The sequence below is a fragment of the Uranotaenia lowii genome, chromosome 2 (genome assembly GCF_029784155.1).
Source record: "Uranotaenia lowii strain MFRU-FL chromosome 2, ASM2978415v1, whole genome shotgun sequence".
In the NCBI taxonomy this organism is placed as follows: Eukaryota; Metazoa; Arthropoda; class Insecta; order Diptera; family Culicidae; genus Uranotaenia; species Uranotaenia lowii.
The window spans coordinates 402306089-402321705 of NC_073692.1; the positions used below are offsets into that span (position 1 = coordinate 402306089).

The 15617-nt window shown below is 40.1% G+C and overlaps 1 protein-coding gene across 8 annotated transcripts in view; it reads right to left on the reverse strand.

Moving 5' to 3' along the window:
• Positions 1 to 1300: 1300 nt before the first annotated feature.
• LOC129744475 (msx2-interacting protein-like) overlaps positions 1301 to 15617 on the reverse strand; it is a 523727-nt gene continuing 509410 nt past the window's right edge. For 5 of the 8 annotated variants that reach the window (XM_055737003.1, XM_055736996.1, XM_055736999.1 and 2 more), the window contains 3 exons: positions 11460 to 11486; positions 10356 to 11043; positions 1301 to 4514 (listed from right to left, as the gene is read on the reverse strand). In XM_055737003.1, coding sequence (XP_055592978.1) covers positions 3321 to 4514; positions 10356 to 11043; positions 11460 to 11486 — 1909 coding nt within the window. In that variant the 3' untranslated portion in view covers positions 1301 to 3320. The remainder of the gene's footprint in view (positions 4515 to 10355; positions 11044 to 11459; positions 11487 to 15617) is intronic. The other 3 variants (XM_055737001.1, XM_055737004.1, XM_055737000.1) reach the window with 3 other exon arrangements.

Consider the following 15617-nt stretch of genomic DNA (forward strand, 5'->3'; position numbering starts at 1 on the left):
CTCTGCCTCTTATGAGTCGCGCCTCAGGATGCGTCCGAAGCCTGTCAACCGGAAAGTCCATAAATCGATACCTAGAGACCAGAGGCATCGAGGAGACACGATCTGGGCGACCAAGGTCTGTGAGAACTCCAAGGTTGAAAAAGATTATACGAGACCGGACGTCAATCAAATTAAATTTCTTTCCCAAGTTTATTTAGTATAAAATTCAGGAAAAATATTAAGTTAGGCTTCCGCTTTTCCAAAGTCCACAGTCCTGGAAGCTATGAAAATGCTGCTTTTCAAGCCACAGGTACAGATGGCTTGCCAAACCAAATATTTCTTTGCGAACTTCGACAGTTTCATGTGCTTGAAAATATCTGCTACCTTTCCCCTTCCTTTTGCCATATAAAACTCCTGTCCCAGAAGCTGCTTTTAGTCGGCTTTGACGTAGGTTTCGTCGTCCATTACCACGCAGTCAAACTTCATCAGCATCGTCGTGTACAGCCTTCGGGATCGCGCTTTGGCCGTCGTATTTTGTTTATCATCGCGATTTGGAGTCACTACCTTCTTGTAAGTCGATAGTCCGGCTCGTTTTTTTGGCTCGATGCACGATTGTAGACGATACACCCAGCTTATTTGCGGCATTTTGGAGAGAGAGGTTAGGGTTTCGCTTGAAACTACCGGCAACTCTCTTTGTCGTCTCAGCGGCTTCCGGTTTTCGATTTCCCCCCGATCCAGACTTCCTGGCTGTCGACAAACGTTCCCCAAACACTTTAATTACATTTGTAAAAGTTAATTTGGCAACTTTTAGCGATTTTGCCAGCTTTGCGTGCGAGTAGCTCGGATTTACGCGATGCGCGAGCAAAATTTAGATACGCTGCTCGTCTTCCTTGGACGGCATTTTGACAACTGAAGAGTGAATTCCAAAATCGAAATGGGAGCAACATTCTACGCACACACACACCTTCAAAATGAGGGGTGTTCAGGTTTTTTAAATGCAACATTGGAAGAAATACGTCAAGTTGATATTGACCAAATTTGGCCGTATCATCCTTTAGTACACTTTCTGTGGGTTGGTGGTTTTAGCATTTGTAAGATGCTTGCCATCATATCCGCGAAAGATGTACGCTTAGAGTTTAGAAAAAGGAATCTCTTCGAGGAAACATCATGTTTCATTGAGATCCTGTTTTTATGTAAACAAAAACAAAAAAAGCGCACGCTATCCTGTGCAAAGTCCACTCTGTTCACAAAAAAAAAACGAAGAACTGTTCCAGGAATTTCTTTCAATTAAATCGCAAACCGTTCATTTTATTATCGTTTTATTAAAACATGTCGAACGCGTCGGACGATTATTTAGCACAATAACCTGTTTCTAGTAATCTACTTCCATATATATCGATTTTTGTTTATATATTTTTTTATGTTTAACTAAAGAATATGTTCACATTCAATTCACTCATCTTTTATCATTCAAATATCACTCATCCCTAACAAATTCAAATGATTTGACCTTAAAGATACGGCAGGTAATATTTACATCGGCAGTTTTTTGCTTTTTTCTTGATTTTCTGTTTGATTTCGTATAAAAGCTCGACTTACATCTATTGCTCGGAATGATATTATGTTATGTTTTTCGTTTTTTCTGATTTGTTAAAAAAATGTATATTTTAATGTGAATGTTGTAAACCTTACTATAAAAATGAATCTCAACGTGTTGAGCAGTGATTTCCGTAGTGCAGAATGTTTTGAAGTTGAGCTACGTTAACTTAAATGAGTATTGCGATTCCATATGGGTGGGGGGTAAATAAATTCGATGAAGCCTTTCCTTTTTTCGATGGCTCAAGAAAGTTATTGAACGGAAATTATTGAAGGAATACCAATAGGATGGAAAAGTATCTAAAAAAATATTTTTATAAAAAACTGAGAAAACGAATAACTTTTATAGGACTTTAGAAAATGAAATAAAAATGTAACGCGAGGATCGATCAAGATTTACTTTTTGATCGATTTAGAACATTCAAATCACGAAACGATACTGTAAAAATATATGAAAATTTGTCTATTTACAAAATGATTAAAAACTTACTTATTATTATTTTCAAAAATTATAGAAACCAATGAATGATTTTTGCTATTCGTGCAAAGCATGATAATATTTCATATTTTGTAGATTTTTTCCAGTAATTGATGGATTTGACTCATATTCTTGTATTGATAATCAACTTAAACGGTTTTGATACTTTTTTCACAATATGAGTTCTGGACGCTTTAAATTTTTTATTTGAGCTTTTCTTTAGGAGTAAAATTAAGGAAAAATTGCTTCCATAGTCCCTCATAACTTCAGAAGTTCATAAACCTCCGGACTACACTGCAGCTTATCAGACACCACTAATTTGCGAGGGAACCCCAAAGAGGTGGGAACCCTGCGAAATTATACTTTTTACGCGCATTCTATCGCACACAGTTTAGCCGCAATCTGGGCCATCGATGCACGCAAAGAAGTTGCTTGTGATAATCACACGGTTAAAAAGTTGCACCCTCAAAGCAGAAGCAAAAAAAAAGCAAGAGGGGTGTTCATTACTTCACGTGGGAAAATCGTTCTTTTTTTTTCTAGGGTGATTGTGGTTTTCTGACGCAGGAAGAGACCTCCCTCTTGATTTGAGAAGTGCTGCAATTTCCGAAAGGCAAACCCGACGCCAGTAATTTGCTACCCCACTCTCTAAGGCAGGAGGGTTCTTTGTTTCTAGTCCTACTGATTGGTATCTGGTCGAGTTCCGTTGGAGACTTGCGGTTTTAAGGGTGAGTCATTATTTTAAATTTTTAAGCGGTCCTAAATTCGAAATTTGAAGATTTATATCCATAAGAAAAACTGTTACGAAGTCTGATATCAACGGAAAATTTAATAAAAAATCTTCTGCGTTGCCGAAATCGATCCACCTTACGGAAAATATCGCTTTCCAGCGACGCCTTCGAAGCGGAACCCAGATAAGGCAAGGCTAGGCTAGGAAAGTCCACTCGTGTGAGTGTGGGTAGCTCTCTAACAACCGGCTTCGGAATCGCATCGCATTGCGAAGGAAGGAAGAATAATTAAAATATTTTGTCCTACGACGTCGGTTGGTCGATGGTGGAAAATCCATGAATAATTTGTCGACAAAAGGCAGCCAAGCAATGGAAAAACGGGTCAAATGTTTGCCGGCGCCTCCTCGGGAAATGAAGTTGAGGAAGGAGGGATGAAAGTTGAGGAGGTTCGAGACAGTTTGTCTTCCCGGAGGCGGCGGCAGAAATTCATTATTCTAACCTATCATTAGCGCTCGATGGCGGCTTCTTGAAGAAGGTGGAGATTAGCCTACATACGGAAACGGTGCATAAGGCGCCGGGAAGTATCCGGGGAAGGCGGCGGCCGTCGCTTGAACCGGCACCGATTGGGTCACGTAAGTTGTCAGCTGTGTGGGCACAACAGTGGTCGAGTACAGAGTTGTGTAGGCCGTCTTAGCACCGAAGGTTAGTTTCAGAACTTTGCTGTTGGTTTCCGTGACGATGGTCTGGGTAACAACCGGTGTAGATTGCAGAGTAACCTGTTGCTGCTGGAAGGGATTAATCGTTGGGATGATTGGAGGAATCGGCAGGGTCGGCAGGGTAGTCGTCACAACTTCGAAGCTGGTCTTCGTCAACGTTCCGATGGCCCGCGACAAAGTGCTGAAGATAGTCCTATCCCCGTTGATAATTGGCAGCACATGCGACTCATAAACAGTTTCCAACTTGACCACAGGCTTAGACGAAGTAATAACCGAAGGAATCTGGGCAGCTGCCGCTGGATTCAACAGTCTCAACAAAGCCAATTGCTGCAGCTGATCCGGAGTCAAATTCGGCGTAGTCACCGGAGCTTCAGTAGTCACCTTAGCCAACTCCTTGTTAACAACCTTCTTCTTCGGTTTCACAATCTCCGGAATCTTAGTCTTATCCACCTCCAACGGATCAAACTCAGATCCAATGCTCGAGATGTCCAAATCCGAAGGCAACCTCTCCCGTTTCGGCTTGTCTTCATCATCTTCATTCTCATCTCCAAACTCCAACTCCAAATGCAACTCAGACCCAGCTTCATCCAACCGACTGTTAAACTCGTTCAAGGTCTTCGACGGTACAAACTGATAGATCTCCATCGGTGGCAAAGTCTTCGTAGCCGTCACCAACCTCGTAACGTGATAAGTCTGAATCAGCGTATAACTCGTAGTATCCGTACCATCCCGAATAACCGGCAAAATGTGAGTCTTCAACATCTCCTGGGTAGTGCTGAAAGTCTCCGTCAGCGTTTCCAATGGTGGAGTTTCGGTGTCCCCGGACAGGGCAATTGGCGGCAATGTGGCAATCGATGAGTCCAGCAAATTGCTCTCCTTGTCGATGTGGCTGGTCGTGGCCAAGATGTTCTCGGTAAGTGGTTCCGTAAGGGATGGAGTAATGGTGGCCGTTTCCTGTTCCAGAGTCTTTTCGAACGTCGATGTTACCGTGATGTAGCGGGTGTTCTTGACGGTGCCAACCTGGAAAGATGGAGAAGAATTATTATCATTATTATTATTCATATATTCAATCGATTAAATAAACAATCTTCTTATGCATAAAAATGAAGGCGTTTTCTTTGTAACGATGGGTGACCAGTTTATCCAAAAACTCGGGTTTTACATATCTTCTGTAAAAAGTTAACGCATTTTTTTAAGAATTTATTAGCAATCCTTAATAAAAAGCAATGAATAAAGCAAACTTTGGTCAGAAGTTGTTCAAACAGCTCTGCACAAACACAAAGGTTAAATAAGCGGGAAGATCCTCAGGATGGTGCCATGGTAGATGTTGCAGGGCGAATCTTAAAAAAAAACGCTTTTGAATGCGCTCAATTCTTAAGATCCAACAAAGCTGGTGGGGGGCCCAGACGTTCGCGGCATGTTCTGTTATGGACCAGATGAGTGCACAGTACAGTGACTTCAAGCATTGCTAAGTCTCTCAAATTGAACAAAGTTTCGGGTCCGGATGGTATCCTTAACGTGGTAGTGAAGGCCGCGCTAATGGAACACCCTGAAATGTTCCGGTCATCACTGCAACAGTATGTGGATGAGAAGGTCTCCCAGACATACCGCCCGATTTGTCTCCTGGATACTGCTGAAAAGTTGCTAGAGAAGGTGGTCCAGAGCTGGATACAGCTCTTCACCGAAGGTGCGAAGGGGGAGCGCCATCCACCGGAGGGGCAGACGAAGCCTGGCTGAAGAAGAGGAGAGAAGACCAGTTTTGCGCAGTGGTCACTCTTGACGTGAAGAACGCCTCAACAGCTTCAGTTGGGCAGCGATTGCGACTTCGCTCATTCGTATGAAGATTCCGGCATTTATCTGTACGATGGAGTGCTACTTCCATAATCGCTAACTACATTATATGACCAGTGAGGGACTGGAAACAGTGAGTGTCTCAGGCTTCCACAAGGTTCGAAACTTGGCTCGGTATTGTGGAACATCGTTTACGACGAACTGCTGAGAATGCGTTTCCCCATGGGATTCGCCGACAATGTGGTTCTCCTGGCATTGGGCCCATCAACTGAAGAGGTCCAGCTACTCGCGAAAGTGGCGATCCAGAAGGTGGAAAGTTGGATGCGCTCCAAGAGCTTGCTGCCAAGGCTTACTACAAGACCGAGATGGTGCTGATCACCAACCTGATTTCAACATAATCAGGAACGATTGCAGCTGGACCGTGCGCAATCGAATCCAAGCGTGCGATCGAATACTTGGGAGTGATGATCGACGACCGGCTGAGTTTTTCGGGCCACGTCGACTACGCCTGCAAAAGAGCGGCAATGACGACAGCAGCCCTCTCGCGAGCCATAACGAGCAACTTGGCGATCTGCTGCAGCAGAAGGACCTCGTCCATTCTGCGGTACGAAGCGGCAGCCTGGAAGGTAGCCTTGAGCAGACAGTGTAATATGCAGAAGCTCCGCAGCGTGCAGTAGCTGATGAACCTGCGAGTTATTAGCGCATACCGAACGGAGTCCTCGGTAGCTGCTGATGTTGTGACGGGGGTCATGCCCATCTCGGTCTTGCTAGAGAAAGACATCTTCTGCTACGAGCACAGGCATATGCCCGATGTGCTAAAACATGCCAGAGAGGCCTCGATATACAATTGACAGCACCAGTGGGACAGCTCGGAACGTAGCCGGTGAACCCATCGCTTGATCCCTAACATCGAATCCTGGATGGACCGGAGACATGGAGAGGTGGATTTCTGCATGACACAGTTCTTGACTGGTCACGGATGTTTCATGCAGTCCCACCATCGGTTTGGACACGTGGCCAATAGTGGTCCAATAGAGACACCAGAGCACGTATTGTTCAACTGTCCGAGGTTCGAAGGGGTACGTGATAACCTGCTTGCCTCCTGCGGCCCAGAAACGGCAGCCGACAACATCGTGCGGAGGATGTGTGAGGATGTCAACTGTTGGCACGTGGTCAGCGATGGGTTCACCCGGATCATGACTGCCATGCATAGAAGTTGGAACCAGCACCAGTCCGCGACCGGTCGGCTTAGGGTGACTCCTTCGTCGGGGAGCATCTGAGTAGTGTGCGTCCGAATCTAGCAGTAAAGCTACAAATATAAGACTTTACCTTCTGCGTATGCCGAGCTGCCTGGTACGTCGCGTGCGTGTTTAGGATATCTCCACCGTTACGTCGCTGAGCATCCGAGTAGAACGCGCGACAGAAGCTGCGTAAGACTTTATCTTCTTCGCAGTCGAACTCGTTGGGGGAAAAGTATTCACGCCGCGGAATACTCTCGGGTAGAGTGACTTCGGCATGACTCGATTCGGCGTATGATGACGTCTTCGCCGGGAATCATCCGAGTAGTTTCGTAAAGCCCCGGACATGTGCTGTGACAGGCGAATGTTCAGGATAAGCTGCTCTCGATTCGGCATACGGACGGGCAAAGAAGAGTGGACCAGGAGCCAAGATCTCGAGTCGTTAGACGAGAGGTCATTGATCTCTAGCGGTGGCCTTGAACAGAGGTGGAACGCACGATAATCGTGGAAACCATGTAAGCCTAGAGTTACGAGTAAAGGCTGATCACCAACCTGATCTCACCCCAAGCAGGTACCATTGCTGTCGGACCATGTGATATCGTGCCCAATTGCGCAATTAAGTACCTATGGTGATGATCGACAACGATTTCGTTAGAGGAGGATGTCTATTGTTGCGACAATAAAGACACGCCCAATGTACGAAATCTCGTCAATGAGGACTCAATGTCCAACTGGCAGTAGCTGTGATACAGCTCAGCGTCAGAAAGGTGGACCCATCGTCTGATTCCGCACATCAGGAGCTGGATCGAAACGTACCAACGTCCCAACACACTGGCCGTCTATAGGCCCAACACGACAGTAGACAACGTTGTGCAGAGGATGTGTACAGATTCCAAAACTTGGCATGCGGTCAGCGATGGGTTCACCCGAATCATGACTGCCCTGTTTAAGAAGGGCTGTAGTCAGCGCTAATATACGAACAGTGTACGATGACTCCATCGACGGGAAGTATCTGAGTAGTGTACGTCCGGTCCCTTGAAGCTACAAAGCTAAGGCCACATCTTCTGCGTAGTAGAGGCCAACGGTGTACTGCGAAAGGGTGTAAATAGGATACCCCAACGCCGGGGAATATCCGGGGAGTTTCACTTCCTACGGGGGAAAATGCGGGGATAAGACCATTCCTTCATTGTAGCGGAACTCGTAGGAAGGGGATAAACCAATGTCGGGGGATACCCACGGGTAGAGAGGTTCTCGATGCCGGGCGAGCCTCTCGAGTCGGTGTAGGATGTCGTCATTGTCGGAAAACACCCGAGTCGTAGCGTTTAAAGTCCCGAACGCGTGCTGTGACAGAAGTGAGTTTAGGACAAGATGCTCTCGATCTGGCAGACGGCATCGGGTAGAAAAGCCGCGGATTAAAAAGCCTAGGGTTGCCTGCCAAAGAGATACAAGAAGACTGGATAACGGTTGGAGTAGACAGACCCCGTCGAATGCGTCCGATCCTACGGTTTCAAGCTACAAAGCTAAGGAAACATCTGCGTAGCGGATTCCGTGGGTAGGCTGCGACCATGTGTAGGATGCGCCACCTTCGGGGAGTATCTGAGTAGTGCGGTTCCCATCGATCGAAGCTGCGGGGATAAGACTTTATCTTCTTCGCAGTGAAAATTGTCGAGAAAGAATTATTCCACGATCGGGGAATATCCACGGGTTAAGTGGCTCTCGACGTCGGGTGAGCCATTCAAGTCAGAGTAGGATGAAATCTTCGTTGGAAATCATCCGAGTCGTTGCGTTAATTCCCGCGCGTGTCGGATCTCGAATCGCAAAAAGTGAGATCAGATCTTTAATCAACTAGAGGGGGGGGGGGGGGGGTAAAAGTGGTTACCTCTAGTCATTACGATGAGAGGTCTAATCTCAGGTCGCTAGAGAAGAGATCGGGCCTTGAGTCGTACAAAGGAGAGGTATGCGTATGTCAACCTCGAGTCGATGCGAAGAGGATCTCGAGTTGATTAGACCTCAAGTCTCGAAGAGAAGAGGTTTTTATGGGATTCTGAGTCATTGCGAAAAGTTGGTGGTTCTCAAGTCGTGAGATGAGAGCTCAGGCTTCGTAATGATGACTGACGTAAAACCCCATCTATTGAAGGATGGTGTGTTAAACAGTTCGAGGTGGGAACTAGGTCTGCGGCCCGAGGAGAGTTTAGGAGATAGAATATACGCGAAGTATATCACGAATTTTCCTATACCCATGGACCCAGAGTAATAGAGTAGGGGGAACTCGTGGATTCGTCGTGCTTTGGAATGCAATCCTTAAAAAGGATTTACCACCTGGGTGATCAACTAGTAAAAAAAGAGCCATTGGATGGTCATCGGACCGGTACCATCGTAGGTCTTGGTGCCAGATCCCAGTGGAGATTTTCGAACTGATGCTATGGAGGGTCGGGGAGCTGCATAAGGGGCGAGAGCGTCCGGCAAATGAAAGCGACGATTGAGCTCCGGTGCATGAGTTGAAGAGGAGCATTCCTATCTTCAGCCTTCAAGAAGAGCCACCGTAGGCAGTTAGACGACTGCGGGATGCGTGAATGAAAAATTCGGAAAAGAGAATGGAAGAATAAACTCCTGAGAGGGTCGGTACAATTTTGGGTGATAAGGTGCCAACCCCTGATTGGAGTACAACTGACGACCCACAAACCCCTACAAACCCCTGAGAGTTGCAGTACAGACGAGAAAAGAGGACGGTACAAACCCCCGAGAGGGGCAGTACAATTCAAGAAGAGATAGGGTGTACACCTTTGAGAGGGGCAGTACAATTGATTAAGTTGTGAGGTACAAACCCCTGAGAAGGGCAGTACCATTTCTGAAGTGATAGTGTACAAACCATTGAGAGGGGCAGTACAGCTGATGACTTAAAGTACAATCCACTGAGAGGGGCAGTATGAATGATGAAAGTTTACTGTACAAACCCTTGAGAGGGGCAATACAATTCAAGAAGAGATAGGGTGCACACCCCTGAGAGTGGCAGTACTATTATTGGAGTGGTAAGGTATAAACCCCTGAGAGGGGCAATTCAAATTTTTGAAGTGATAATGTTCAAATCCCAGAGAGGGGCAGTACAGCTGATGATTCAAAGTACAAACCCCGAGAGGGGCAGTACAGCTAATGACTCAAAGTACAAACCCTTGAGAGGGGCAGTATAGACGATGGAAGTGTACGGTACAAACCTCTGAGAGGCGCAGTGCAATTAATGAAGTTGTGAGGTACAAATCACTGAGAGGGTCAGTACTATTTTTGAAGTGATAATGTATAAACCCCTGAGAGGGGCAGTAATGCTGATGAATTAAAGTACAAACCCCTGAGAGGGGTAGTACAGCAGATGATTTAATGTACAAACCCCTAAGAGGGGCAGTACAAACGATGGAAGTGTACGGTGCAAACCCCTCAGAGGGGTAGTACAATTCAAGAGAAGATAGGGTGCATACACTTGAGAGGGGCAGTACAATTAATGAAATTGTGAGGTACAAACCCAAGAGTTTACACTACCCAAGTGCTGCTGAAATACTCCACAACAGCTATTATGCACTTAGAAGCCCATTTGCTACGAGGGTCTCATTTGAGCTGCGTATTGCACACTGACAGCTTGGAGGATAAGCACTGCCAAGGCCTTAAAATTATGATGCTGCTGATAAATAAATAAACTGTTTGTGTTTTTTACAACACGTCGCTCATGGGAAAAATTTATACAAAAGTATTACAGGGGATGATCAAACAAACATTCTTGATATCGAATAATGGGTTACATGGGACCACAAATCGAATTTGGAAAAAACTTAAAATAACTCACCTGGAAGGTGTAGGGCGACTTGATGGTAGCAATCTCGTAGTACGTGTCCTTGAAGTCGGCCGGGGTCGAAATCTCCACCTTAATGGTCTCGATCGGGTAACGTCTCTCGATCTGGTTATCCTGTTCGGCGTCGTTCAGCACATTTCCGTTGACCGATCCAGACTGGTCCAAATCGGCATCGGTATCGACCTTTTCGGAGTGTTCCGGATTGAGCGAGATGTCGTTGTATTGGACCGAGGTGTCCGAGTTCGGTGCCGTCGTTAGGTTCTCTACCGCATCCTTGGCCGGTTTCTGCTTTCGGATATTGACCTGCGGTTTGGGGGGGCTCTTGTACTGCCAACGACCTGGGGATCGGTTCAGCTTGAACTTGTACAGGCTGGTGCTGCTGCTGGAGTGTTCGGCTTCCGGAGGAGTCGGACGAAGGTTCGGCTTGTAGGATCGTCGGTTGGCGTCATCCGAATCGTCCCGGGAGTTGGCGCTGGAGCTGTAGGATGCCTGCTTGCGCTGTTGCTGCTGCTGATTGCTTGATGCTGCTGATCCTGAAGAACTACTGGAGGAAGAGCTAGGCTTGAAACTGTTACGAGAGGCTTTGTTACGCCTGTAGGCGGGGGTGGTGATGGAAGGTTCACTAAAAACGGACACCGTCGCCAGTTCCACACTAGATGCAGAAAATCGGTTATAGCGGGTGCTGCAAACGGGGTTAGGTTTTTTTGTGTGTGTTGTGGGTGGGTGTTTTGTGGAGGGGTGGGGGAAGGTGGAAAACAAGGGAAAAAAGAAAAAAAAATCGAAAAAAGAACATATGTACAGTTCACCGTGTGGGTGTAAATGTTGGTGTGTTTTTTTTATCGTAACTAACGGAATCGATATGTGTGAGTGAATGCGGGGCATAGCAAAGCTCCTATTACAATGCGCACACACGGACACACACACATAAATGCACTTGCAAATCGTAAAACAACACTATATACAGGCATGCTTGGGGTGTGATCGAATGCCGATCGCAGCGGTAAAACTCTTAAGAGTTCTTTGGGAAAAGGGCAAAGGGAGCAAAAAAAAAAAACGCAAAAACTCAAAACACGTGCAATGTAACGCTTGCATACTTACGCACTCAAATCGTCGTTTTCTTGTGTACTGAAAGTAGAGAAACATTAGTCGATCTGCCTATTGTATTCTGCTAGTGTCTTAGTGTCGAGATGTCTGTTTATATGTGGAATTATGACTTTTTTGAAAATACAAACTATTGAATAATTTGTAGAAATGAAACATCCTATAACTGAAAACAAAATCAATGCATTTGATATAAATTTTTTTACTTTAGGATAAATACGATTGTAAAAAAAAATTATAATGAAAAGTTCTATTTAATAAAACGGGGGTATATCTATTTTTAGATTTGGTATTTTTTATGCAAAATGACATATTGGTTTCATAACTGTTCGATATATTGTACTGAATATGTAAAACTGCGCATGTTAAAAACCTTCGAGTCTTGGAGAATACTTAATGCTTTGGTTTTACATTGAATTACTTATAAATGTGTTTTGTGATACATGTGGACATCGGAGAGCATGCTTCTTACTATACTGTTAGTTCGTTTTGAAAGTTTCAATTAAATAAACAGTTGTTTAGTCACGTTGGACGTATATGAGAATGTTTCTCGACTCGAGTTGCGTAGTGAATCTTCAAAGATTATTGTCGATTCCCTATCATGGAGATGGATTTGTACTAAACCTGCCACGTGACTATGATGCAGTTATGTAAGGTGAAAGTCTTATCTATTTAAGTGGTGTCTTTTTGTGTGTTAGGTAATTCGTGCATAAAACGTGTAAGTTGAGCTTTGTTTTGAGATCACACATATACAATCAAACCGCTTCAACCATTCGTGCACTCGAAAAACGAAGAAAAGTTGTTTATAAAAAGGATATATATTCGTGAAAAAAAATTCTTAGACTGGACTGAGGAGTGATGAAGATTCCTTATACTAGGAGACGCAATTGGAAGTAATTTGGGTAACAGAGGTGCTAAACTGTAGAAAGAATTGGTTACTATAATTGAAGAATTTTTTTCTGAAGACTGAAAAAACTAACTTCCAGCAGATTTAAAAACAATTAATCTTGAAAATTTGTCTTTAGAATTCTTCAGATATTAAGTAAACTTTTGAGGAGATTGAGAAGCAGTGCCTCCGTGATATACAATTATGGTTGACGCAACTCGGGTCAGGTACTTCAAGGGAACATGAGATTGCAATTTTTTTATTTTTATATAAAGATCTCTAAAATCTAATCTTAAATCTACAATCGGTTTGAACAGATTCTTGGTCAAAATTTTGCCCAGTAATCAGCTTTATTACCGAAAAAATGGTCTGTGTGGCATCGCTGCCCTCAAGTTATCTATAAAAAGATGGCTTTCGTAACTAAAAGTTGAATGAAACCAATTCAAATAAAACTTGTTTATTATTCAAGTGAATTTAAATGTTACCCTAAAGATTCTGATCATCAGTCGCGACAATTTAGACCACATTATGTTTTCATGTTTTTCTAAAACATATCGATTAAATTAAAAATCAAAATAAAGATTGCACAGGTACAAATTCTACTTTTTTAATGTGTAAAAAATTTTTTTACCTGATTTCTACTTATAAAAAGGAACTGATTAAACAATACCTGAAATTAGTTTTTCCTTAACATGCCGAGTACCCTTTTTGGCTCAAATTTAAATTACAACCATTCAAAATAGAAAAAAAAATGAAATATCAGGTATTACAAATACTTTTTTCGTTTTTTTTATCATTTTTTTTTTCAATTAGAAGTGCATCTACTGGAAAGAGTAACAAAGTTATCTCATGCCATTTAATATAACATTACGTGTACAGGATTTCAATAAACATACCTCATGGAATTTCGACAAAAAAGTGCAAAGATTTCTTAAAACTAAATTTTGTTAAAAAAGCAGTTCCAAATAAGTCATTCGGTGACTAAGTTATTAAATTAAAATTCAGCTTGGGTAATTTTTTTTTCTTCCAAAATCACTTTGAAAGAAGATGTTTTAAACAAGATTTCCTATAGCTTTAAAGAGTTTAGAATTTAAAATTTCGATAAAAAAACAACGTATTTTTTATACTTTCAGAATGGGAGTTGTACATACGAAAAAAAGGTGCCATAATTGGAGTATCTTTTCAATTTGGCTGAAACATAAAAATAAAAAAAAATGCATGATTCCAAGAAAAATACACTTGATTTGTTTAAAATTTATTCTTCTAAATTTACAAAAAAAAGTGTCTTTGAAGATTCTTTAATAAATTTGAACCTCTTGATTTCAAACAGTTGCTCAAGATTGAGGTTTGACATAGTATTTGAAGTATTAAGCTTTAAGTATATTTTCGTTTTCCAGATTTTAATGAAAATAGAATTTAAAGATTCAACGTGCTATAATTAAAAAAAAACACTTTTCAAATTTGTAAGAACAATTTAAGAGTTTATAGCAACGCTTTAACAGTCTGATTCGAATTTCATTTTAATCGAAATTGACACAAAATAGCGATCATGAAGAATGAAGCACTGAATTGGTCTTTTTTAATGTACCTAATTTCGTTTGAAATTGGGTTATGTTCTTACCTAAATTTTTCCAAAAGCTGCTCATTTTAAGTAAAATAAATCGTTTTAATTAATTCAGAGATCCTGCTTTATATGTAAAATTTCAATAAACTTTCATTTCTTCTAATTCAAAAATTTTTTAAATAAGTTTATACAAAATCTTTGTTGAAATTTAAAAATTTTGGAAAAAAATAAACCAGACATCAAATAAAAAAAATCTTGAAAAAGAGTGCTATCTTTTGCTGACCAATAAATGGGAAATTGATTTTTTTCCCCCAAAATAACAGTATAACAGTATAAGATTCAGTTAACAATTTTATATTCTAGGCTTTTATAAAAAAAATTCAAGTTCATTTGAATGAACATTCAAATTAAAGAATTGAAAACAAAACGATGAATGAAAGAGCAAACATTTCGCAAAATTGTTTCAAATGAAAAATATAAATTGTAAAAATTTTAAAAAATGCAAAAAATGTAGAAATGGCCAAATTTGTGAAAATTGACAAAATTGAAAAATTGTCATATTTTAAAAATTGTAAATATGATAAAAAATTGACAAAATTGTTAAAAATTGTAAAATTTGAAAAAATTGTAGAAGTTGTAAAAATTGTAAAAATTGTAAAAATTGTAAAAATTGTAAAAATTGTGAAAATTGTAAAAATTGTTAAAATTGTTATAATGTAAAAATTGTAAGAATTGTAAAAATTGTAAAAATTGTAAAAATTGTAAAAATTGTAAAATATGTAAAAATTGTGAAAATTGTAAAAATTGTAAAAATTGTCAAAATTGTTAAAATTTTAAAAATTGTAAAAATTGTAAAAATTGTAAAAATTGTAAAAATTGTAAAAATTGTAAAAATTGTAAAAATTGTAAAAATTGTAAAAATTGTAAAAGTTGTATAAATTGTAAATATTTAAAAAATTTAAAAATTGTAAAAATTGTAAAAATTGTAAAAATTGTAAAAATTGTAAAAATGGTAAAAATTGTAATAATTGTCAAAATTGTAAAAATTGTAAAAATTGTAAAAATTGTAAAAATTGTAAAAATTGAAAAAATTGTAAAAATTGAAAAAATTGTAAAAATTGTAAAAATTGTAAAAATTGTAAAAATTGTAAAAATTGTAAAAATCGTCAAAATTGTAAAAATCGTCAAAATTGTCAAAATTGTCAAAATTGTCAAAATTGTTAAAATTGTAAAAATTGTAAAATTTAAGAAATTGTCAAAATTGTAAAAACTGTAAAAATTGTAAAAATTGTGAAAATTGTAAAAACTTTAAAAATTTTAAAAATTTTAAAAATTTTAAAAATTTTAAAAATTTTAAAAATTTTAAAAATTTTAAAAATTTTAAAAATTTTAAAAATTTTAAAAATTTTAAAAAATTTAAAAATTTTAAAAATTTTTAAAATTTTAAAAAAATGTAAAAATTGTCAAAAATAAAGAAATTGTACAAATTGTAAAAATTGTCAAAATTGTAAAAATTGTCAAAATTGTCAAAATTGTAAAAAAAAATCGAAACTGTAAAAATTGTAGAAATTGTAAAAACTATAATAATTGTCAAAATTGTAAAAATTGTAAAAATTGTAAAAATTGTAAAAATTGTAAAAATTGTAAAAATTGTAAAAATTGTAAAAATTGTAAAAATTGTAAAAATTGTTAAAATTGTAAAAAT